This window comes from Eulemur rufifrons, chromosome 7 (assembly GCF_041146395.1).
Source record: "Eulemur rufifrons isolate Redbay chromosome 7, OSU_ERuf_1, whole genome shotgun sequence".
Taxonomy (NCBI): domain Eukaryota; kingdom Metazoa; phylum Chordata; class Mammalia; order Primates; family Lemuridae; genus Eulemur; species Eulemur rufifrons.
Genome location: NC_090989.1, coordinates 107,033,952 through 107,059,273, shown reverse-complemented (window position 1 = coordinate 107,059,273; position 25,322 = coordinate 107,033,952). Strand labels below are relative to the sequence as shown.

At 40.1% G+C, this 25,322-nt stretch overlaps 2 protein-coding genes across 2 annotated transcripts in view; one reads left to right on the top strand and one right to left on the bottom strand.

Moving 5' to 3' along the window:
- Positions 1-25,322, top strand: part of MED12L (mediator complex subunit 12L) — a 311,879-nt gene that overhangs the window by 179,596 nt on the left and 106,961 nt on the right. The window lies entirely within an intron of this gene.
- GPR87 (G protein-coupled receptor 87) lies at positions 1,984-24,392 on the bottom strand. The gene is made up of 3 exons (XM_069473076.1): positions 24,154-24,392; positions 7,720-7,851; positions 1,984-3,100 (listed from the first exon to the last, which is right to left on the bottom strand). The coding sequence occupies exons 2-3, from the start codon at positions 7,751-7,753 to the stop codon at positions 2,067-2,069; spliced, it is 1,068 nt and encodes a 355-aa protein (XP_069329177.1). The 5' UTR covers positions 7,754-7,851; positions 24,154-24,392; the 3' UTR covers positions 1,984-2,066.

Sequence of the window (25,322 nt, the reverse complement as noted above, 5' to 3'; positions counted from 1 at the left end):
ATAAGTAAATTTTTTTTCTTTGGTTTGCTTTGCTTTTTTTTTTTGAGAGAAGGTATCACTCTGTTGCCCTGGCTAGAGTACAATGGCATCATCATAGCTCACAGCAACCTCAAACTCCTGGGCTCAGGCAATCCTCCTGCCTCAGCCTCCTGAATAGCTGGGACTACAGGCTCACACCACCCCACCTGGCTAATTTTTTCTATGTTTTGTAGTCTGGAACTCCTGGCCTCAAGTGGACCTCTTACGTTGGTCTCCCAAAGTGCTGGGATTACAGGTGTGAGCCACTGCACCCAGCCTCAATATGCTTGTTAACCAAGCCTTCATATTTTCTTCTCTGCCCTTCTCACGTGAAATTTTAAATGCATCATAAGAGTATAATAATGGCAAATATAAACTTAGAGTACTTTATCTAAAAGATACTTTTCTTAATATTCAGTAGCATATTTTTTCTCTGAAAATAGCCTGTTTAAAATCAGTTAATTGAATTTATCCTTTTCAATATATTACTGTAAAAATATGGCTGAACTCTTCCTCCTCCCCCCCCCCCCCCCCCCCCGCCATACAACACAAGTTTTTCTGTGTGCATAAGACATTGATGAACATAGTGAGGCCATACCCCACCCACCCCCTTGCTGGGGTAGGGGTGGAAAGGTGAAGGACGGTCACCCCACAGCCCCTGAGGGCTGATCACAGACCCAGAACGAGCTTTGAGGGCTGCAGCCCTGGGGGTGGGAGCAGGGCAGAAAGCCCTTCTGCCTATCTGCCCAGGCCAGACCTGCAGGTAACCACACCCCTCCTGCTGCCCTGTCTCCCCCGCTCTCTGTCCCTCCCCCTTTCCCTGCTCTCTATATCTATGCCTCTGAGCTCTGTCTTTCTGTGTCTCTGTCTCCATCTCTGTCCCAGACTATCCTCCTTTTCTATCCCTCTTTCTTCTTCTCACCTCTGCCTTATCTCACTGCCTCTCTCTTCTCCCAATATCTACAGTCTTAGCACAAGGACACCTTTCACTTGGGCCCATGTCTTGGCAAGAGCCAGAGAAAGGGCTGGTAGGGAGGGACCGATGGGGTGTCAACCAGGTAAAGGCACTTACATATCTAATTTTGTTTAATCACCACCATCCCTCATCTTCTCTACTTAGGCTAACCCTGCCAAGTACGTACTGTTACAACCTTTTTACTGACAATAAAGCTGAGGCTCAAACAGCACTTAAGTTGCTTGTCTAAAGTCTCAGGGCTGCAGTGTGCTGAGCCAGGATTTTCATCTGCACCTGTCTGATGCCAGATAACCTCAGAAAGCCAGCTCTGGGCCCACTGTTCCTGAGGCTTCTCAGGTTTCCCAGGCCACTCCTCACTCTACCTCCCCCAGCCAGGGAGGAAGGACCAGGAAGGCTCATTGCCCTGAGGGGTTTGCATAGCTTCAAAGATACTGATCATATCATTTGCACTGAGGACAATCTTTTACCTAGAGTACTGAGACTGAGTATCTTAGGAGCCCTGAAGTATGGGAGCAAAAGGCTTCTCCCAGCCCATTCCTACTAGCTTTTGACCTGGACATAGAGGATCCTAAAACTAAAGTCCTTACAAAAGAACACATGCAGCAATAGGATGATGGACAAGGTCTTCTTTGTTCATAGATGGAATGACAGAAGGCCTAGTAATCAATATGTACTCAGTTATATTGGCAGTACATGAGTTGCATTGAAAATAGCATTTTACCCCCAAATCTTGAACCACAAGGCTGAACAGAATTTTCTTGTCTGTACTTTCTATTCCCTGGAAAGGTGGCTTCCGAGCGGCAGCGTTCCCTGGAGGACGGCTGCTGTGCCCCATCACGCTGCTCCTCAGACCTTCAGTCCTGAGCCCTGCCTTGCAGCCACACCCCAACTCTTGTTTCTCTCACTTTTTGCTGTGCCTTAATGGTTTTCTTAGTTCCAAATTATGCCCCAATTTCATACCATTTTAGTTTCATTTTTAAAAACTCCTATTTTGATGGGCTCAAACAAGGATAATGAAAACAAACATTTATTTACACTTTGTACATATTGATTCCAACAAATAAGAGAAGGCCTACACATCAGTATAATCGTAATATATGCGGACTTCCGATCTTCTGACACTTTGCAGAGATCTGATGCTTTCGCTTCTGGTTCTGATATTTGATTTCTTGAATAGCCTTCTTGAAAATGACCTACACATGAAAAAGTAAATTATTGGATCCAGGCACACATTGCACGCAGACAAGAAAAGTGTCATTTCTTTGCAGTAATACAAGATTTTATGTGCAGATTCATCTAAAAGCCTTTCTAAGTGACTAAAAGTAAAAGGAATTCTGCACAAGTGATAGGGTAGAAAGCAAGTGAAAAACACAGCCACAACCACCCTGATGCTCTGGTTATGTTTTCGCTTTCGGCTTGACTGACTTATGAATTGCCTGCTGGATTTGTGGATATACCTGGATATGGCTATGTAGCATCCAATCAGAATCACCAGCACAACCACAAACAAGCAGCTGTTGACGTAGATGACTGCTTTATGCCATTTGGCCCCCAAGGGACTTTTGAGTTTTATGCAGTCATGAACGTTTTCCTTGGTTGGTTGACCATTTGTTAGGATGATGTTTGGCAAAGACAGAACAGCCATGATCACCCAAACACAAATAGATAAAACCTTCGTAAATGTTATGCTGTACATGCGAGAGTCCCCAAACGGCTTTACCACCTTTAGATAGCGATCAATACTTATCAGCCCAAGAAACACAATGGAAGTATACATATTTGCATAGAACAAAACTGAGGTGTATCTGCAGAGGATAAACTCGAAGTACCAAGGTCCAAATCCTGCATCGTGGACTATACGAAATGGAAATGTCAGCGTCATTATGAGGTCAGCAACCACTATGTTTTTGAGATAAAATATGAAGCTGGTTTTATTCCTAATGTGGAAGAAGATCCATACTGCCAGACCATTCAGCAAGATGCTTGCCACAAATATAATGAGGTAAAGCACAGGCAAGATGACAGTGTCAAATTCGTTGTAGTGGGTCGTGTTCTTTCCAGGTCCATCGCTGGTGTTACTTGGAGTGTGGCCGTGCAGCTCGTTATCTGTGGGAGGAATTGGGGAGACATCACTTGAGTGCTTGTCGTGCATACCCCAACAGGCCAGTAGGCTCTTCTATAGGCCGAACTCTTGTTATTTTGGGTGAGCTTATAGATGTCATCGGTGATTTTTAATGTTTTGAGTGGCCAAAGTATTGTTGACTCCCAGTCCCCACACTCCTTCTCTTTATACCAAGTCTCTTGAGTAAAAAGTCATATTTCTGATTTCCTATGCTAACCTTTTGAAAATAAACATACCAATATACGTTATCCTGATTTTTACTTCAGTGTTTGATAGCATTATAAATAGAACCAACAAAATCTGGGACAGAAAATTGAAATTTCCTATAACACAATAAAATGGCTAGTCCACAGTTACTGTTTCAGTGTAGTCTCTGGTACACTCTCTGAATACATCTTATTTTCCTCCCTCAGTTTTAAGCTGTTTAATAATCATCAGGAGTTGTTGGGAAGGATTAAGACTAGTGGGACATCTTACATCTTGTGCCTGTGACTTTCTTATAGAACTTAAGATTATTTAGGGACCATTGTTAGGAATAGAAATAAAATGTCTTGGCACTTTTTTCTTTTTAAATGAAAAGAAGATCTACTGTCTTCTAATGTAACAGACAAAAAAGTCCTGGGAAGAAGTAGATCTCACTTGCTGATTTTCTTAGTTCTATTTTCACCTTAGTAGAATTTAAGTTGTTGTAAGTGGGTGTGAAGTTATTGCTGATTATTATAAATATTTACACACTAGTGTATTTTTCATTAAAATGTGTGTAGTTAAGAATATCCACGAATATATCTTTCTCTGTAATCCAGTGAGAAATGCTGATTTTTGTTTTCTTGTTCTTAGTAATTAAGTTTTACAGTTTTATAATTTATTACCAAGGAGGACACCTTGTTAAAAGTAATTGCAGGCTGATACATTTTTCTTATTTACGAGGCTAGATTGTATCTATTGCATTTATTATATGAATTTTTAAAGATTTTTTGCTTTTTTGGAATTTTTAGCTTATGGTATTGAAGACCAATACCATAATATTCTACCATAATCAGTGAAATGAGCTGGCATTTGATTTGTGTGGCAGCCATGAAAATGGGTCTCTCATGTCTCCTTCTGGGTGAAGCCTGGTGGATGAACAGGTCCTGCTCCCTGCTCTGGATCCACCACCACATTCCTTTGATGCCCATGGGGGGCTCTCAGCCCATAACTGAGCACAACAGGGTACTAATCTGTTTTTGCAAGAGGGATTCCTCTGATGAAAGACTTTTGCTGGAGGGCTACTTATCAGTCTTCAAACTTCCTTCAGACTGTACTGCAGTCTGACTCTTTCTATTCAACCTTCTTCCTTCCTTCCTTCTCTCCTCCACACATGGCCTGAAGACTGTCCCAACCTTCTGCCTGTCCCCATTTTCCTTTGAAGCTATTTTCCCCAATAAATCTCTTGGCCATTCAGTCATGTTTCTCATCTGCTTTTTTGAGAACCTGAACTAACACCATTAATGTATAAATGCACTTTTTGAATATAAGGTTAGAAGGAAGGTCATTTCTGAATATTTACTTCCTTCTAGTAATATTTACTGTGGGTACAAATATGTTTTGGAATTTTATTGTATAGGTAACAATATGAACTTAGCCCTCATTTCCTTGCATGACAGGCAGTTTAGTATCTATTTTGGTTTCCTTATTCGAAGAAGAGAAACAGGAAAGATAGTTTTGATGATTATAATCCAAAAACAGGTTCTTAAATTGCTGCCTGAAATTTAAGTGCAGCCTCTTACTGAGTAACCTTGACTTCTTGCTAATTCTTTTTCCCTTTTATTCCTGGCTAAGAGTGTTTTTAAAAACTGGTTTTCCTGGCCTAAATATCCTTACACAGGCTAGTAATTTATACCTGAACTAGCCTGTTGTGAGACCCACAGTATTATTAAGCTTTACTTAACTTGTAAAGTTAAAAGCCTGGTTCAGCTGCCATCTATGTTACTACATCAAATATAGCCTTGGATGATATCATTTAAGCCTATTTTGATTTATTGGCATGTTGTGGTCTTAGGTGTTTCTGCACCAGCAGATTCAAATCAGTGTCAATGCCATTAGAAGCTTCTTAAGATGTGTAGTTTTAACCAAGTTAAGATATCTGCTTGAATTAATTTACCCGATTAAACTATTAGCAGTCACTTTCATCTAAGTGTAGATTCTTAGGGAAGAATCTTAGATTCTTCCCTAAGGGTAGAACCCTTAGGGAAGTAGATAGAGGTCAAATGAATTTTAATCAGAATAAAGGGTCCAGCTGAGGGACACGGCCTGAAAAGGAGCAACAGCATCACCTCCTGAAATGATGACTGGTGCCTTGTGACATTTACTTATGAATTGCTTTTCAAAGCCGTTGTAAATGCAAATAGAAGAGTTCAACAGCTACAGCATACTAGACATGGAGTGTTTTAACTGTTAGTGTTGAGTCTGCTTTGCATATTCATTGTGGAATGGAAGAACCTATACTTTCCAGTGTTGCTTAGAGATTGAGTATCTATTCAGTATATTATTATAATATTTAAAAGTTTAATTATATGAACAAGCACTCTTATTAAGTGATTGTTTACCTAACAATTATGGTTATTACTAAAGATAGAGTCTTAAATCAGAATGTCAAGAAAGTTCACATATATACTCTATCTTGCAAATTAAAAATATCAAGCACTACTTGGCTTCTTTCTACGGTGGTTATTGAACTATTTTGTGGCTCTGAGACAGTCTGGGGTTCAGCTTGTTGACTGTGCCACCTCACAGTATTAGCTTCCTTAGTTTATGTATGAGATTAACATTTTGGAAGATAGGACTTCTTAATTCAATGGGGTAGGCCTGACCCTGGTTATTACCTCATTCACAAATCCCACGTTTACAATACAGCTTAAACAAATCAGTGGTTAAAGTCTGTTATGGGTTATTTTGTGAAATAAGATGGTAGTAGAGAGAAAAAATAGTTCTGAGAAGCAGGTTCTGTGGGTTGCTCTGGAAGGCTCAAAGCAGTAATGAGAGTTTTGTTGATTGATTTCTTTTTTATAATTAAGTCTATGTCATATTCTTTTCTGCCAGCTACTCCTATCATTTCTTTTCTCCATCACCACCTCAAATTTTCCCGAAACTTATGGGTGTACTCAGAGCATTTCTCTGTCCGATGTTCCCACTCAGGAACATTGACCATTAAAAGCAAATGGCTTTCTTTACCCAGCCAGTTTTATCATGTTGTTCTTCAGTGCCAACAAAGAACTTGGCCAAGTTAGGGAACATTTTTAACGATAGGAGCTTGGCGATTCAATTAAGAAAAATTAGAAGCTGTTTTACAGTGTAAAGGCTATTTTCTCACATATTCCTTATAGGATGCCAGCTAGGATGGCGTTCCCTGTATTGTTTGGTGCAGGGCTTGATACGGAGTGCTAATTGAGAGTAAAACCTCCTTTGTTATTTTCTCCTACTCTACCTCCAACTCCTTTTCAGTGTAAAAATGCAATGGCATAAGAACTCTATTTTCATTGTCAATTATTTTTCGCCATCCGTGAGGGTGGGGGGTGTGTGTGTGTGTGTGTGTGTGTGTGTTTGGGGGGGGCATGGCTGGCTGGCTGCAGAGGGAATGTATATGTGCGTGCATTTGTGTTGCGGGAATGCATGGGCTGGTAGCCAGATATGGCACTAACCACATGTGGTTTTTAAAAAATTAAGTTCCTTAGTTGCACTAGCCACAGTCACGTTTCCCAGTAACCACATGTGGCTACTGTATAGGCCAGTGCAAATATAGAGAACTTTCATTATTGCAGAAAGTCTCACTTGACAATGCTGGTTTAGGCACTTAATGGCTTTGTAAAATGGAATAAAGAGCCATTTTGCTGGGTCTTCTGAGAAATAAATGCTTCGCAAACATTATTTTGAGCACAGTATCTAGTACTTAGTAGGTGTTCACTCTGTAACATGAGGCACTAATTATAATTTGATTTGTTAATAGAGAGACATTATGAATGACAGAAAGAGTGGTGAGGATCTTGGCACTTTTGGCTTTGATGAGGCTACATTATTGCTCACTAGGGCACATCACTCTTTGGCACAAGATGTGAAAGTATAAACATATGTCGCTGCTCTACCTGCCAGGTGGGAATGAAATAATAAAGTCATGCAAATTATAGGGTGGCACTGCCATGGCAGAGCTGCCTTGGTATGATCATTTGCTAAATAGTTGCCCAGGAGAATAGGTAGATGTTGTCCTTGGCCTCCTGGGGAACTTCAGCGAACCCGGTTTAGATTATTAAATCTGGAAAACAGTATGTACTTTATTTAGTTTGGATTTAAAAATCTTCCTCAAGTGTTATTAATTTATTCATACTTGTCACTTTAGAGATGGTGTCTAGATGAAAAAAAGTTTAAAACGAAATGATAGCCAGTTAAATTTATCTCAGTGATAGCTCACAAGTTCGCTGTTTTATACCCAATGAAAAGAAGGCAAGGCTAAATGCTGGTTTATTTGGTTAGTTGATTCTGTGACCATTAACCCCCGGAAATTGTCACACAGTGTAAATAACAATAACATTGGTATAGTGAGGTTTTCTTTGCATCTTTTCCTGTGGCTTACTTGGTAATTTTGCAAGTGTCAAGTTGACCCCCATTCTTCAGTTGTACTGCGCTGCGAGCAAAAATGCGTGTCAGGAAACACTCGGGGACAATTCAGGCATGGGTTCAGCATAGGTTATTCCTGGTCTGATTTCTGGGGAGAAAAAAAAAAAAAACATTTGGGAAGGAATTTGAATGTACAATATTTTTATCTTTTTAGTAAAATAAAAAATTTTTTTGCCTCCACTATTCAGAAAACACGTGCTCTTTGAGTATGAACACCTGTGCCACACAAGCCTCGTCTGCTATTGTGCCCTCTTTCAGCCTGCTGGGAAGTATGTCTGACATGTGATTTTGGCTAAATATCTTAACTTTTCTGAGCTTCACATTCTTCACAACATTTTAATAATGATTAGTTGAGATGGTACTTGTATGTGATGTTGAATGATGTAGAACGTTGTTTCTTCACCCCTTCTTTTGCAGCTGGGACTATTCTGTGTTTTCTGGCTTCCCTCCACTGTTGACCAATGAGAGAAGGAAACCTGGGAATCATTTTGGAAAGTGTAGCTCAAGTAAAATGTGCTTGTGGAGCAGTTTACTATAGGGGAAGTCACATTGTTTCTCATGAAACGAAACCATGTGGGAGTTTTATGTCCCTTCACTTATGTTGCTCAAAGAGACCCCAAATAACCTCTTCCTTTCCAAGTACCTAGCACACTTTATTCTGGTGTAAGCAGTTACTTTTGTCCCTGAATATTTGCTGAGTCAGCAGGGAAAGGGCACGTTGAAGGCAAGATTATATTTAAGAGTTTTGCAGTGTTCAGAAGGCTTTTTTTTTTTTTTTTTTTTTTTTTGGTTAATGAAGCACAGGAGTGATTAGGGCTCATATAGTCACTCCTTTCTGGGTGCAGTGTCACATTTTTAATCTAAGGCAAGGAAGTGATATACCTTACTTTATTTGTTACAGTTTACTGGGGAGAATGAAAGCTTTAATCCAACTTCTCAGGGAAACATTTTAAAGGAATTTACATGGCAAACATATCTTTGGTTTTATGTTTCTCTCTTCCCACGTTGTGCAGTTTTCCTCTTCATGGCTTTACTTATACGTTACTCATTGACAGCAAGAGATAGGAGACAATTGTCCATTAAGGAGGACATAGAAAAGAGAAAATATTTGCCTGACACATTTCTGATAAAGGATTTATATTCAGAATATGCAAAGGTCTTTTATAGCTTCTTAATAAGAAGAAAACAAACTGATTTTAAAAATGGTCAAAAGATTTGTTTAGACATGAGCACGTGAAAAGACACACAGCATCATTAGTCAGTAGGAAAACTCAGATTAAAACCACAGTGCCATACCAATTCACATCTACCAGAAAGGTGACAAAGAAAGAGGACAGATGATAACAAATGTTGCTGAGGATGTGGAGAAACAGGAACCCTCATACACTGCTGGTGAAAATTTAAAATGGCATAGCCATTCTGAAAGCAGTTTAGCTGTTTCTTAGCAAGTTAAACCTAAAGTTTTCATATGACAGCTCCCCGATATCTGCCCAAGAGAAATGGAAGCATATGCCCGTGTAAAAACTTGTATATAGATGTTTATAACAGCATTATTCATGATAGTTAAAAGCAGAATGAAGCCAAATACCAACTGGTGAGTGGGTAAATAAAATGTGAAATGGAACACTACTCAGCCATAAAAATAAATGAAATGCAGCTATCATATGGATGAACCTCAAAAACATTTTGCAAGGGAAGGAAGCCAGACACAAAAGACTGCATTCCATTAGGTGAAGTGTCCAGAAAAGGCAAATTTATAGGGGCGGGAAGTAGATTAGTGTTTGCTGGAACTGTAGGAGGGAGTAGAGGGATCTTACTGGGGTGATGAAAACTGCATTATGGCAATGGTTGCATAAGTCTCCACATTTACTAAAATTCATTGAATTGTACACTTAAAATGGATGAAAATTATAATACCTAAATTATATCTCAAAGTTAAAAAGGAAAAAAGAATGCACATAAAAGGAATAAAAACAGGCCTAGCATCTCACTGTGTAATAATAGGAGTTTTTAAGCCCAAAGACAAAGCACATTAAAAGCACATTCCTCTGTTTAAGAAGGTAGTGAAATGCAAAGTACATTTAGCAAGAGTTCCACCTCTTCAAGTGAGTGAGGGGCCCTGCTAAGTGATTTTTACCATTCACTTAGGAGCCCTTCTTTTGGAATTAGATCCATAATCCAGAAACACTGGTTACGGTTGGTAATTTGTATTTTGGGGGGATGCATGTTCTCATTTTCTTAATTCCTGTTGAAATTATATGGAAAAATTGGAATTTTGATTTGTTCAGACATGATAGTTGGGTTTTCTGGAATCAAATTTGTTATTCACGTTTGGGAAATAATATATTTTATTCTCCTCCATTGGCTTCTGAGAGTTTCTCCTTTCTTTATCTCCTTTACTACCTTCTCTAAAGGAAGTCTTTCACCCAAAGTTCGGTCACACCCCCTCATTCTTGTGTTTATTTTTTTTTAATTTTTAATTATTATTATTTTTTGAGACAGAGTCTCACTCTGTTGTGGGGCATCAGCCCAGCTCACAGAAACCTCAAACTCCTGGGCTCAAGCGATCCTCCTGCCTCAGCCTCCCGAGTAGCTGGGACTACAGGCATGTGCCACCATGCCTGGCTAATTTTTCTATTTTTAGTAGAGATGAGATCTCGCTCTTGCTCAGGCTGGTCTCGAACTCCTGAGCTCAGGCGATCCTCCCGCCTCGGCCTCCCAGAGTGCTAGGATTACAGGCGTGAGCCACCACGCCTGGCCTCTTGTGTTTCTTTTATTCCAGAGAACCCACGTCTACTTGGATAACCTGCCATCACCTCTGTGTGAAGGCTCCATGGTCTCTCTCTTCCTTCTCCCAAACTCCAGTTCCTGGTTTACGTTGGAACGTGTTGTCTGTGTTCTCAAACTCACGTATCTAAACTTTTCCCCTTACTTTAAAAGAAACCACTTTTCTCTTTATCTCCATTTGTGAATATTTGCTTCAACTGTTGGTCAATAGAGTTTAAAGCTTCAATACTCTATTTGATACATTTCTCTTCCTTGCCTCTCATGTGGTCAGTCACTTATTTCTAGTTATTTCAGTCTTTCTGTTTCTTCTGCCACAACACCTTTCCTTTGTTTCTGTCCCTCCCTCATAGCTATCTTCCAGATTGAGGTCCTCCTACTCTCATGTTTGGGTCACTGCACTGCCCTCCCCTTTGGGTTTGTTTGCTTCTTCATTCCTTTCATTCCTTTGTTGCTAGATTGATCTTTCTAAATCGCCCATGTAGTCATGCCTTTCTTTTGCTCCCTAATCCTGTGGTATTGCATGGTACGACAATTCTTGAATTAAAATTACTAATCAAAGACAAGGAGTTATTTTTGTAGTGTTAGAGATCATGGAGTGTGGAAGCCAAAACATGCTGGGTGCTGGTAGTTAAAAGTTGACAATAAAGTTTGAGGATATCTGCCTGCCCCATAATCTTTTGAATCATGGGTACAATGCCTACTTCCTAGCATCATTATGAGGTTATATTGAATATACATTTATAAATTAAGTACTTTATAAATGTTTTTGCTTCTGTTATTTCCACGAATCGTTGTGTAAATGAAGCTCAAGATCATTTTCGTCTTATTTCCCAGTAATTTTCTCTCTACTTTAACCAAAGTGTGGACTCTCTGAAATGTGCCTATGTTTAGCTCCCTGCTTTTCTTCATACCCATTCCTGTTCCTTAAATGACCTTCTTCTCCCCCCGCCTTTCTCTACCATTGAAATGTCTACCTCTTCTTCAGTACCAGCCATAACCCGACCTCTTCCATAAGGTCATTTACTAAGAGTCTGCTCTTGTTTCAGGCCTCAGGGTTTATAAAGATGAGGAGGGTATGCTTTTGCCCTCAAGGAGTTAGAGTCTGGTTGAGGATCCAGAAGTAAACAGACCATTTCAGTACAGAGTGAGAGGTCTGGGATGCTGTGGAAATAGAGAGGCGTACCCCTAATGAGGGGAGGCAAGGATTAGGGAGGTTCCACGGCACCTGTGATGCCCAGGTTTGCTGAAGGTCCAGTGGGAAAGGAGTACATGAAATGCTGAATGTGGCTAAAGATAAGGCATGATCTACTGGGGAGATGTAACAAATTTGAGGCATATTAAGGAATTATTGGCTGAATGATGTTGGTGAAAAGGGAGGAGTTAGAGACCTCCCAGGTATTTGGCAGTAGGTGTTGGTTTCTTTCCCTGATGTAGAGCTCATGAGAAGACGAGCACATACTGGGCTGGGTGGAGTTCAGTTTTGGATTGATTGATTTCGTGATGCCTGTGTAGTGTGCATGCGGAGACGTCTACTAGGTGATTGGAAAGACAGGTCTGGAGCCCAGGGAGGCACTCTTGGCTGGTGATGTAAATCTAAGACCAACAGAAAATAGATGCTAGAAAAAGCTGTGGGAATGGATGAGATTGCGCAGGGAGAACCTGCACAGTGGAGTGGGAATATCAGAGGGTTGACATAGATGTTTTTAAGGAGCAGTCTTAGGGCAAGGGGAGTAGTGCGTGCCTGAAGGAGTGGCCAGAGAGTTGGGAGGACTAGTAGAAAACAGTAATGTCCTGTGAGCTGAGAAGAGAGGTTAAGAAATGAGGAGTTGTGACTAGTTTTTTTCCCCCCTGACTGATGGAACATATGGAGCTGTGAGTAGTTTTAACCTGTGGGGGAAGTCAGGTGACATAGGACAGCAGAGTGCCATTGGATGGGATTCAGTAACAAAGAGGTTGTTCACCTTAGCCGGGGCTGCATGTGCTCTGTGTGTGTGTGTGTGTGTGTGTGTGTGTGTGTGTGTGTGTAGAGGGGTGGTGAGAGGGGAGGGTTGAGGGCAGAAGCCTGATGACAGAGGGTTGAGTAATGCTTGTGAGGTGAGGAAGTGGAGGCAGCGATTTCAAACAACTCTTTCAAAAAACCATGCCTGTGATGGGAAAGAAACAGAGAAGGTGGGAGGCAGAGATAGACACAGGACTGATGGGAGATTTTGTCAAGCATATCATTTAATTCCTGGTATTCTAAAATTATATTTTCCCAGCTTGGATGAAAAAAGAAAAACCCTGCCCTGCCCTGTAGCCAAGCCTGGCGGCACCACCGTGCAATGCCAAGAACAGCACTTGGCGCTCTCTCGGTGGGGGATTCCCACCCCAACCCTGTAGCTTTCCAGCTGTCTTTCTCACCCTCCATTTCCTCATACATAAGATGAGTATGATGACCCGTCCATTATGGGATGGCTGCAAGGTTAAAATGAGCTAACATTTACAAATCAGCCTGCACAGTTGCGCCGGGTGGGGGTTAAGTCGTATCAGTTCCTGTTGTATATCGTAGGCACACAGTAGAATTTATTTAGTGATTGATAGATTGGACACAGGGCAAAATGAGCCCTTGCTCCTTGTTTGTGCTGAGACTATTGTGGTTTGTGGCCTCACCCACCCTTTCAAGTCATTTGATTGACACCTTTGCTCCAAGCCCTGGCCTTCGCTTTAAGTTGTCTTGGAGTTTCGTCTGCCTGCTGTCTTCGCACAACCTGCACTTCGGCTTCAGGGCTCCCTGTGTGCTTTTTTTTTTTTTTTTTTTTTTTAACTAGGGTGGCTCTGCATACTCTGCATGTCCCAGAGCTTGCAGGGTGTTGGGAGGAGGATTGCTTCAGTGGTAGTGAAGGGCTGGGCCCCAGGACCTGGTTCCTGGGCGGGAATCCTGCCCTGCTACCTGCTGTTCCCCCAGCTGAAAGCTGATGAAACCACTGAAGAATGTGCTGTCTGTGGTAGGCCCAGGTTTCCCAGCCATTCCTGAGGTTAGATGGTATCACTGCTTAGAGAACTTCTGTTTTTTTTTTTTCAGCCACCCGTTGATATCATCCTTTGGCTATTTTACTAACTTCCTATGTTGGTGGTAGTAAGCTGTCTTTTTAAAATGAGGGTAATGGGAAACGATTAAGATGTTCTCAGTTTCCCCCCCTTCTCTTTGACTCTGAACTTGGTAGTTGATTTCTCAAGCAATCCTCACAGCAACCCTATGCCTTAAATATTTTACTCCTTTTTTCCCCATCTAGGAAGATGCAAGGTTCAGACAGTTTAATTAATTTGCTCTGCTCACACAGCAAGGAATGGGTAGAACTGGGATTCATATCTAATTCAATTGAAACTGAAATTGCAGTTCTTTCTGTATGCTGCTGTGGAGTAAAAATGAAGAACGATTCTGGGGGTTCATTTTGGAGATCAGTAAGTGGCCAGGGGAGCTTTGGGCATCGATGGGAGTTTGTTTTCCCTGTCAAGCTTGTGAAGGAACTGCTAATCTTCCAAACTAGAGGTCTAGTTTTATTTGGCCAGAACAATGTTGAAAACATCAGGAAATTTCACTGAAGAATTCAGATTTGGATCCTATCTTGAAAGATGAGAAGATTTGCCAACACCAGGCATGAACAATCCAGCAGTTCTATTAGTGGTTCCCCCTTCCTGATGGGGAGTGAGTGTTCCAGCTCTCTGGCTCACAGTATTCTCTGACATCCCTGGGTCTCCTCACCCAGGAGCATTACCCGCCAGATTCTGTGGCCACTTGATTTTGCAACCTTTGGTCTGTTTATCATTTAATCTTATTTGACTCTACCTAACCTGTGTGGACCATCAAATGTCCTATTTTGATTATAAATATCTTTTTCTTCCTCTGTGCCTTGCTCCTCTCCTCCCACCAGACCCCTGATTTTTCTTGCGTTAGTGACCATCACTTAGCATTCTTTTCAAACCATTCTCCTGGTATCTCTCAGCAACCCACAAAAAAATAGTGGCAGGAGGTCATGTTGTTTAGTTCACACCTGAAAATTTATTGTCATAGTTGAGCTTTTTCTCTGCTCACCTCTCTGCTGGGGCTTTTCAGTGAAAACCCTGCCAATTGTATTGTTAAATGGCTTTTATGGTTGGGAAAGCTGAGATTCTAGGTCTTAAGGGAAGAAAAGTTTGTAAGTGGTGGAGAAGGGGCTTGAACCCAGGTCCACTGGAGGCCAGAACCTCTACTCTCTCCCCAGAAGGGTAATGGGAAGACCAGGGGAGGCGTGAACATGCAGGCCTCATGAACTGCTGGCTTTGAGTGCCCAGCCTGCGGTCCACACAGACCTGACCTGCCATTGTGGTTCACTGCATTGGTTCTCGGCATGGGTGGGGGTCCTTTGTACCAAGCCAGGGGAGCACCCTCTGCACCAGGAGGAGCCCATAATGCCGTAAATTCCCCTGGCCTTGTGGGTCTCATTATTGCCCTCTAGTCGAGATCTGAAAAGTAATTACCAGTTAAATACTTGCTCCCCAGATGCAATTGCACTTGATTAATTTTTTTGAACTTAGTGTTTGGTGGTGGTGGTGGTGGTAGTTCCCTAACGACAGAGTTGTAGTATCACTACCTCTTTTATTTGTTCTTCACATTTTGAGTTTGCTCTCTGGAAAATACCAACTGAAATTGTACGAATTTCAGATTGGAGGGGCTATTTTGTTACTTTCCTACTGAAAAGCTATACTAATCTGGTAGATCATATGGGAATATTGATGCAGTCCTTAAATTTATGTAGTCAAGATTTTCACAAAACCCACCCATCTTATGCAAAGTTTCTATCGAAAGATACAGCCTCTCTTGCATTTTGGAATCACTTAAAACCTAAGACTGTTTACCAGTTTAGAGCTGAGTGCCTGGGTGCGTGTGCGTGCGTGTGTGTGTGTGTGTGTGTGTGTGTGTTCTAACAATGCTAAGATTACAACCCTTCTGAAGGCCTGCGGAAAGAAGCCAGTTACCTCACTGGTTCTGAGTTACCTCTCTTTGTAATAGAATTAGGTCACTGCATTCATAGAACATTTCATTAATGCACGCATGGAGTTAATCTCCCAAAGGTGCTGGAATGCAAAACACAGCAGCCCTTCATTCAGGTTTTTCAGGTGCTATCGTAACATTCTCTTTTCGTGGTTATGCTTAATACATGTAGCCTTGGTGTATTTTGTTCCATATTTAGACTTAACATTTTGTTTTCAGGTGACCTGCTCTGTGAGTGTGTGTGTGTGTGTATTTGTGTGTTTATGTGTTTATGTGTGTCTGGAAGGAGGGGTGGGCAGTGTAAACTGGATTGTAAACTCCCTGAAGACAAAGTTTGTATCTAATGCTTCTTCATAACTTTAACCCCAAACCTTAATTATTCCCTTAAGTAGGAATTCACTTAGGTAGGAATTACTTTGAAGAATTAATATGTCTATATGTATGCATATCTATATTTCATAAAATGAATTATATGTGATGTCAGATTATTTTACTACATGTGTGGGGATAGGGTATTTGTTTTTATGAGAGGAAAAAAATGAGAAACAGTGAGGGTTTGATGCTGATAAAGACTATGAAATGCCACTTGTGTTAAGACCTCACTTGAGAATTTTTAAATTGTCAATGAATGCATGTGATGAACCTGAGGAAAACTTCTCTTAGGTACCTGGCTGTTTCCATCAACTTAAACAGCATTAAGGTTTCGTTCAGCTGTGATTAGAGGAACTAAGGTAGCTAACCTAACGACCATTCTAGTAGGAGAGGCCTGGAGAATACCTATCACCACACCCACAGCCCAGAAAACTAAAATTATGACCTCATTAGAATGCTGAAGGTGACAGCCACCACCACTGCCATGAAGAATAATTATAACTTTTAAGTATACTGCTTAAGCCCCAAGATGACCCTTCCAAAACAAGGAGGAGCATCTACATAAGCTTGTGAAAAGCATTCTTCTTCTCTTAATAGGCCAGTAAATGGCAATCAAACACCTGAAGACTTTACCTGGGGTCTTGGATTCTGACATTTTTTTTTTTAAGGACCAGAAGTCATTTTTTTGAACTGTATTAAGCTTTGAACATAAGTCATCCAAAGCCACTATTCTGGCTATTGGGACTGCTGCCTCTCCCCTGACCAGCTCCCCTATGTCAATGATCCAAAATTTACGTTATGTATAAATTACACTTTGCCTAAACAGAAAATAAAAATATACATTTCAACTCAGTAAACTGTAAAATTTTACTGTATGAGTATTAAGACTTTTATTATTAAACAGAAAAAAAGATAATATTTGCTGTGAGTTACACCTTCATGATTGATAGCACTTATAATATAAAATTGACTTAGCCTATATTATCTTTTCAGATTTACACAGCCCCTTAGGGAACTAGGCCAGGTATCTATTATTCTCCCATTTCACAGATTGTCACCTTCTGGCATTAATCATCCTTTTATTTTTATTTTTATTTTTTTTTAAACAATGCTTCTGAAACTCATGGTAATATTTGAATCAGAATAATTCTTTCGGTAGCTTCCTCAACTAGGAGAAATAGTAAGCTATGTATTTGTACTATCTTAATATTTTTCTGCCTGCCTGTCATATTTCCTTACTTGATGTCCTCTTCTGTCATAGCCCTCACTTGCTTGTTGTGTTTTACAACTGAAGTCCCTCTGTATGTGATAGGAACCTCCTCACCTGACCCTGTCTACCTGCCCACTTTACGTGGTAAAGATTTGTGGCTCCCAAGCTCCTGCACCAGGCCTTTCTTGCCTCACTTTGCCTTTTGCCCTGGAAATTCCTTCTCACTCTTGTCTACTAGGCAAGCTCTTTATACCACCTTCAAGTCTACCTCATCTGCCTCCCCTTCTCAAAGGTTTCCATGTTTTTCATGTACCATGTGCTTCTCAGTCCCTATCTTACTGCCTGGCTGCACATACCTCCAGCTGTTATATTGCGGATTTTTGTTGTTCTCCTGACTGCCTGAGATTCTCTTCGTTCTTCAATCTCCAGGCTTTGGGACAGTACCTGCAGGCACAGAGTGAGAGCTCAAACATCATTTCACTGACTTATTCGGCTCTCATGGACCTCGGTCCCCTCTCTGACCTAATTTCGTCTTGGCAGGCATATGCTGGGGATTTTTTTTTTGTCATAATTTTTTTTTAAATGAATATCTTCTCCTGCCTTCCAAAATGAAAGAATATAACCCAGGAAGGATGGAGAGAAGAGTAGGAATTGGCAGTTGACTTTGTGTAAGCCATGCCTAAAGATCCAGGTGCAAGACTGATCAAAAGCTGGGCCCGCTGATGTTTCTGAACAGCTCACTGTAAAGTGTGGGGTGAGGGGTGGTGGTGAAAGTGAGTGGTTGCAAATTCAAATGCCAACAGCAGCCCCTAGGTTATGTCAATGAGGAAAGTGAGCCAGGTATAAGCAGGAACGTTCAACAGAGTGCTGTATTACAGCGTGCTAGTGAAAGACCGCTCACAGCTTAAGTGTCAGAAGAGATGCGCAGGAGGGACTGAGGCTCACGTGAGCTGGACAGTGCTGCCCCTGTCCACCTGCTCCCAGGCTCTGGGTTGTTGCTACGCATGTGTGTGGGTCCACTGCTACCAGGCCATTTGATTTGCCAAGACAAGTGGGTTTTTATTACAAAATCACATGAATTTTAAGTTCTGGCTTAATTTTGTTAAAACATGGGCAGACCAAATATAGCTTGTCTGTGGGTTGTAATTTGTGATATCTGATTTCACAGGGCTGTCCTAGCTCTCTCCTTTGGGTTTCTGCCAAAACCTGTGGGACCTGGAACCTTGTTATACGATGCTTGCTCTAAACCTGTCCCTCATTTTAACTCATTTTCCCTAACTTGATGATATTTTCCTTTTTATCTGAAAGTGATTAAGCTTGTAAGGGGACTTTGAGACAATTTACAGGATTTTAGAACTTAATGGCATTGCATTTGATTTGGGTTGAATCCCAGTCCCTTCTGAGCATCTCTTCTGACACCTCAAAAGCTCTAAAATTTCTTCTTCCTTAGTGCTGATGTATCAGGTTTAACCCTATGAAAATGTTGTTCTTATAGGTCAAAATGGCACTTTTACATAGTTTAACCTAATATGTCTAGCACTTGGTAAATTTTCACAATTAGAATCAAATATACTGGAGAGAACTGTGCAGAAAGGTTTTCCTAGGGTAATTATAAGAAACATCAGTAAGATGAAAATATTTAAAGTGAGCCACATATATGGACCACATTATGTTATTTCACCCTGCCCTGGTAGAATGGCTTTGTCTGGATTGAGCTTTGAGATGGTATCTCCAGGCCTCTAACCCATCTCACTGTGCCTACTCTTTGGATATTCAATATAACTTTGGTTTTTTATGTGATGACTCATGGGAGAAAGTTCTTTCTACTCCACATTTTGAGACTGGTGCTCCTATAGGCCTGGTATGAATTTATCAAAACTGAATCATTACACCTTCTTGTTTTCCTGTTGGAGTTGAGGTCTGCCTTAAGGCCTACCACTATCGAATTGATAGAAATGAATGAATTTGGTAAACCTTTCACTTGGCTTTTAAATTCCCACCATTCTTTTTCCTAGGCCCCATTTTTCTTAATTAAAATTCATTTGAACTTATTTCATATTAAGCATCTCAGTGAAATACCTCATTTCTTTTTTCTTTTCAAGGTAGATAGGTTCTAAAGAAATGAAATAACCGTGTGAGTACATTGGAGGGAGTGGTGGTTGGCATGAAGTTAATAAGGTTGCAATTCACGGAAGAGGAGAGGGAGATAGCATGGGAAATCTCCTGAGAGAAGCTGGGGTGGAGAAACACTTTAAGGATAGAAGGGTTCAGCTTTGCCATCTTGGTTGTGAGACAGTTATGTTGCTGGGAGTATCTTCCAGGTTGAGGAAGGGCTAGGGGAGCCCTCAGAGCAAGGATTAGTGTACCATGGCACTTACATTTCATTTGCCACTTTGAGCACTCAGCTGATTTTTGCATTGGCTGATTGTTCAGAACCTGTCTGATTTGCAATTTCATACAAACTGTAAACTCATACAGAGACTACGATATGTCTCAGCAGACTTTGAAAGGATTGACTACATATCTGATACTCAGTATTTCTGGGTCCCAGAATGAAAAATAGAGATAATACTTTAGGTATTATACTGGTGGCTTTAGGCACAGAGTGGATAGTTTTTAAATTTTATATATGTATATATTATTTACAACATGAAATCAGAGTGAATATTTTAGGGGAAAGGGGAATACTGATGTTTACAGATATTACAGATTTATTCAATAGCAATCACAATGGCTTATGCTGACACATCGATATAGTAGATGGCATTCACTATTCTTTTATTCATTAATTTTGCTATTATAATATAGGCAATACATAGACAGTTTTGACCTAGTACAAACCATTACCTTCATCATTCAGCTTTTTTAAATGCTTGGTTGAAACAACTAAAAAAAAAATTGTAGTTGTGATTATTTAAGGATTGCATCTTACTGTGAGCCCTGAGTAGTCACACTCTACCCAATCATGATATGAAGCACTGTCCTCTACATAAATATATCGGGAAGCAATTTTGGAGTTTTTACAATTTGTCTTACAGCCAGTTTATCTAAAATGTTTTGAGAAGCCCAATGATTTGTGCTCAGTTTTATTTATAATTTTTGAGTCTGGTAGGTCCAAGGGAGAACAAGTTTGGACACGTAGGTCACCCACCCCCAGAAGAGCATAGCAAGCCCTCAAATGCTACAATCTAGAGGCAATGGATGTCCGTGCATTTATTTCTTGGATCTTTCCTGTCAGCTGTGAGCCTGAGACCATGCATCTTAGTACTCTGATATATGCAAATAGTCCAAGCATTCTTTTGTTAACGTTTTTCTTTCTTCAACTAGATCATAGCTCTTTTGGTGCAGGGACCTTGGATTATTTTGTTTCTTTTGCCCCTGTGGTTTAGTGGCCTCCTCTTTGGAGACAACTAGAATCTTGGTGTATTTAGCAAAGGGTACCTTCTAGACTCATGGACTTAAAAAGCAAAGTTTCACTCTGTTCTGTGTCCTCCAGACAGTTGCTCTGGTGGCTAATAGCCAGTAACATCTTCAGCCTGAGGGCATGTTCAGGCTGCAGGCAAACCCTCCTCTGGTAGCCTGAGAAGTCTAAGTTTTATCTCGTTAGGTATGACAGCAGCAAATGCTGGCTAATATTATCATGTGCCTAGGACTGTTCTAAATTATTTACATATTTTTAATTTAATAAAAGGACATCGGATTCAAATTACAAACCTGCTACTTGGGCAAGTTACCTAATCCTGTGTGCCTCATTTTTTTCTTCTACAAAGCAGTTCTCATAGGATTGTTTTAAGTGTTTTAAATGAAATATTACCACAGTATAGACCTTTTATTCGAGCTTCGCATTTAATAAGAACTCAGTATTGAGATGTTACTTGAGTGGTAGAATTAGTACTCCCATTTTTCAAATGAAGGAGCTGAGGCTTAGAGAGGTTCTTTTAGCAGGTATGTGCTGTCTGTGGCTGGAGTGCTAGAGCTTGCCCACCTTAACACAGCTAGTGAGCGGGGCAGAGCCTGGACTTGAACACAGGTGGGTCTGAGGGCTGTGCTCTGAACTGTTTGGCTACTGCCTCCGCGCACGCTGGGTGTTCATGTCCTGATGATAACCTGATGTGTGCTTTGGGAAAACTAGGAACTCCAGTTCGATTGCAGGGCGTGATGCACCCCAGACAGCCATTGATCTGCTGTAGTCAAACACCAGTATGGTAAATTTACAATAAATCTATATAACTTTACATATTAAACTGCCCATAAAAAAGAGATTTTACTCAGAGCTTAAAAAGTAGTGAGTAGAATATGGTTGACTACAGGCAGTGGTTGAAGGTCGGAGCTCTGTTCCTTACTACATTAGCCTCAGTTTGCTCAGCTGTAAAAGGGGGTAATAGTATACACCTTAAAGTTGTCTGAGTTTTTTTTTTAATAATATATGTTAAAATGTGCAGTAGTCTTGGTATATATTAAGCTATGAACGTATGCCGATTATTGTTGTTTTAGTATTAAGGCTAGAAGGACCGTTTGTGCCATGCAGAACCTATCTAATATTAGTAAATTAGAAAATGTCATTTAAGGAGTTACTCTCTCTTTCCAATATGATAGACATTATTAGAAATTGATATAATCACTGTTATGAATGACTTAATGTCATGTCTTATACTAAGTGAAACTTAATCTGTGCTCTTTAAATGTATTTTAGTGGAATTTTTTTCATGTTTGGCTAATAAGAATATTAACACAGAATTGGCTAATTTTTTTACAGGAGAGAGAACACATGTTCTGTTCTGCTTATGTTGGCCATGTTAGGAGGTAGAAAGTTTGGAAATCTTTGCCAGGTCAGATAGTAGCCTGGCTTTTAACCATTGTCCTGAAGCATGTCTGAGTCTCCATGTGGTTCATCTCATCTTGTTTTTGACAGCAGGCTCCCGTTTGCCTCTGCTCTTGCCTCTCTGCTTCAGATGGTTACAACTATAAGAACTGGCACCAGCCTTTGTATTTGTATTAATGCAAAGCACACCACCCAAGGTAGGAAGAGGTTGAGATTTGATTGATACCATGTAGCTGGCTAGGGACAGAACAGGGGAGGACCCCATTTTTGGTTCTACCCAGTTTCCTTTGAGGCGATCCTGTGTGCTTGCTCCATGCCTTGGGTTCTTTAATAACCAACTGCAATGTCTCAGCATGTCACCTGGATCCTGGGAATCTAGAGAAGCAGGGGGCCTGTACTAACCGTCTAATCCCTTCATTTTACCTGTGAGGGAGGGAAGTGAACTCTGGGGAAGTCAGAGGCTTGCTCAAATCACACAGATAACTTTTGGCATAATCAGCCCCCAACCCGTGGTCATCTTGCCGTGAGTCCTGGGCTTTCTACCCTATACCCGAGCCTCTGCCTCATGCTTTTGCAGAGAACATCTGTCCTAGAGACTGTGGGATGCTCCCAGGGAGAGGGGACTTCCTAGATTTCACCTCACTTCTGTTCTGCCTTCACCACCCCACCCTTTATTGGGCTTTGAGGGATTTTTCATAGGCTTTCCTAGTTTTTTCTCATTTTAGGAGCATATAAAGAACAAATGGCCATTTTGGTCTCATATCTTAAATTTCTGTGATGTTTTTTAAGCATGAAATATTTTTTGTTCTTAAAGGGAGTCAAATGCCAAGACATTAAGGAAGGAATAAAAGCTGGCAGACTCTGAAGGGCACAAACGGCACGAAGTTAAATAAAAACATTCATTCTAGTTTAGTCTTCCTTTTCCCACCCACATCCCTGAATGCAGAAGGGCCTCTCAGCATATTACTCTGGTTAGGAAATTTTTCCCTCAGTGTCTTCATGAAATAGTTAAGATTTTCTGACTAAATACTTTCTTTTTCTACGTCACATCCTTAAATAAGAAATTCAGGAGTTCAGCTGCTCTTCTGGCCCTTTCTCCTTAACCCACGTACACCTGCAGCACTTTTCAAACATGTTAGAAACAGTAGTCTGAGGATGGATTTTGCTGAAGGACTAAGAGAACATGTGTCTGTAATCCCTAACTTCATGGAGACGGTTAACCACGAATTGGCTGAAATAATAATGAAATAAGATATCAACACACGGGGTGTCTGTTTTATTCCCCTCCCCAATATATAGTAATACAGAACCAAATTTGTTGCCGTTCACATTGCTAGCAAATTGGAGTCTCTAATTAGAATTATGAAAGAAAACTGTTGTTAAAAAAGTTGATATAGCTAATATGAAAGCAGATTCAACTTGACAATATGATGTAAAATTCTATAGTCTCGATAAATCAAAAAATCACTCTACTTTTGGCTAAATCCTTCTTTTAAAATCCTTATTATAATTTAGAAGAGGCGAAATCTCCATGCTTACTTTTTGTTTTCTTCACGGAAGTGAAAACTCCCAAACAGTTTGAATGTGGAACAAAACTAAGCTGTTACTAACCTGTTTGTCAGTAGCCGGGCAATTTTCTCAATGCCTTTCCCAACGTGTTTTAACATGATTTCTTAAGGGATCAGAATGAGGATTGCCTGTTCTTTGTGGTACAATGAAAAGCTGAGATTCTTTTATTAAAATGAGGCAATTGGGACTGAAAAGAACCTTTTTTTTCTTTTGGTCTCTTTTTTAGAAAAACATGTGGATGAACATTTATGAAACAAATTTCAGATCTGAGTCTTGGGAAACAATTATAAGGGACCTTGGATTTTACTCATCTGATAAAATAAATACAGTAAGAAAAATTCACTAAATAGAACTGATTACCAAAACATCATTCCCTCTTTCGAAGGTACAATGTGCAGTTTACATTTTCTACCTGCCTGAGTTAGAAATGGTGAAGCCCCATGGCCCCCATTTCAGAAAGTGGTGCCTCCCAAAGAGGATTTACGTATCTTATTGTCAACATTTGAATTTCAGCTTTTAATTCAAACCTCAGATTTAAGCAGAAGTATAATTACAGTCTCAATCAGTGCTGTGTCCTATCAACCATGGCTTTTAAGAAAATTAAAAATTTTTCATTTACCTTTCATTGCTGTGGCTGGCTGTCCATTCACCTCATATGGGTGTCTTGAAGTTGAAACAGGCTTCTTGTCTCTAATTGAGAGTAAACCTTGAAACTAAGATTGGCAGGGAAGTGAATTTTCTGATAAAGCATAAAATATAAGCATCTTCTCCCCTGCCCGAGAAGGTAGGTGCCTCCCCTTACCCTCTTGAGATTGTCCTTTGGGGAACCCTTTCAAAATCTCCTGCCGGAGAACAACTGGAGCAACTTGCTCTCTTGCTAATGTGAATGACTCACATCTAAGAGTAGGTGAGATTTGTAGACTGGGGAAGAGTATTTCCTGAACCTGCAAGAATCAGATGGTGATTCACCTGAAGGGAACACAGAGGGCTGGAACTTACAATGCCAGAAGACTGCTTGAGTGGGGGATGAAATCTCAGGTTGGGGCCTACTAATTGGATCCAGTTTTTAGGTCTTGCTTTTTTTGTGTGTGTTTCATTTTTTTTTTGCTTCTTCTTGCTAATTAGAAAAATATGTATTTACAGCCTCCCTGCTCATTAAATTCTGTGTTAAAAGGAATAAGAATATATTTTATTAGGGATAAATTCTTTAAAAATATTCTACATATTATTTAAAGACTTAAATTAAAATGCGTTTGTAATAGTAATTGCTAACTTTGGAAACCTGTAGTCTTATTCGAGAATCTGATGAATTCTATAGACCTGTTTTCACACATATACAAATATAAATATGCAAAATATTTTAAAGTTATTTAGGGGTCAGGTTCACTGAATTCCTCAAATACTATTCTTCAGCATAACACAATTTGTTTTATTCCCTTTAAAAAGCATCCCACAATGACAAATTTATATAATCAAAACACTTTTTCTTACTTTTATTTAATTTTAAGATGTTCAGATAAAAATCTTCAAAAGATTCTGTTATTTTCTTGAATGCAACATTTAAACCACTAAAAAAACAAAATTCCACCAAATGGAATCAAAACCTGTTAGTTACCATCATGGATGAAGATAAATGAAAAGGTGAGAACTTTTTTGAAGTTAATAAATCTGTAACAGGTATTAGTGTTTACTTATGCCTTAATGAAATAATGTATATATACTAGCTTTTCCTTCTGTGGTTGTACAGAAAACAAATGTATGTTTAACCTAAATATCAATAGTTGGTTG

Excerpts from the sequence above, each read along its gene's own strand:
- GPR87 (XM_069473076.1), bottom strand. The coding sequence starts at position 7,753 with ATGGGGGTCAACTTGACACTTGCAAAATTACCAA. Across the intron at positions 3,101-7,719 it reads GACACTTGCAAAATTACCAA|ATAACGAGCTGCACGGCCAC; the intron begins GTAAGCCACAGG and ends TTCCTCCCACAG.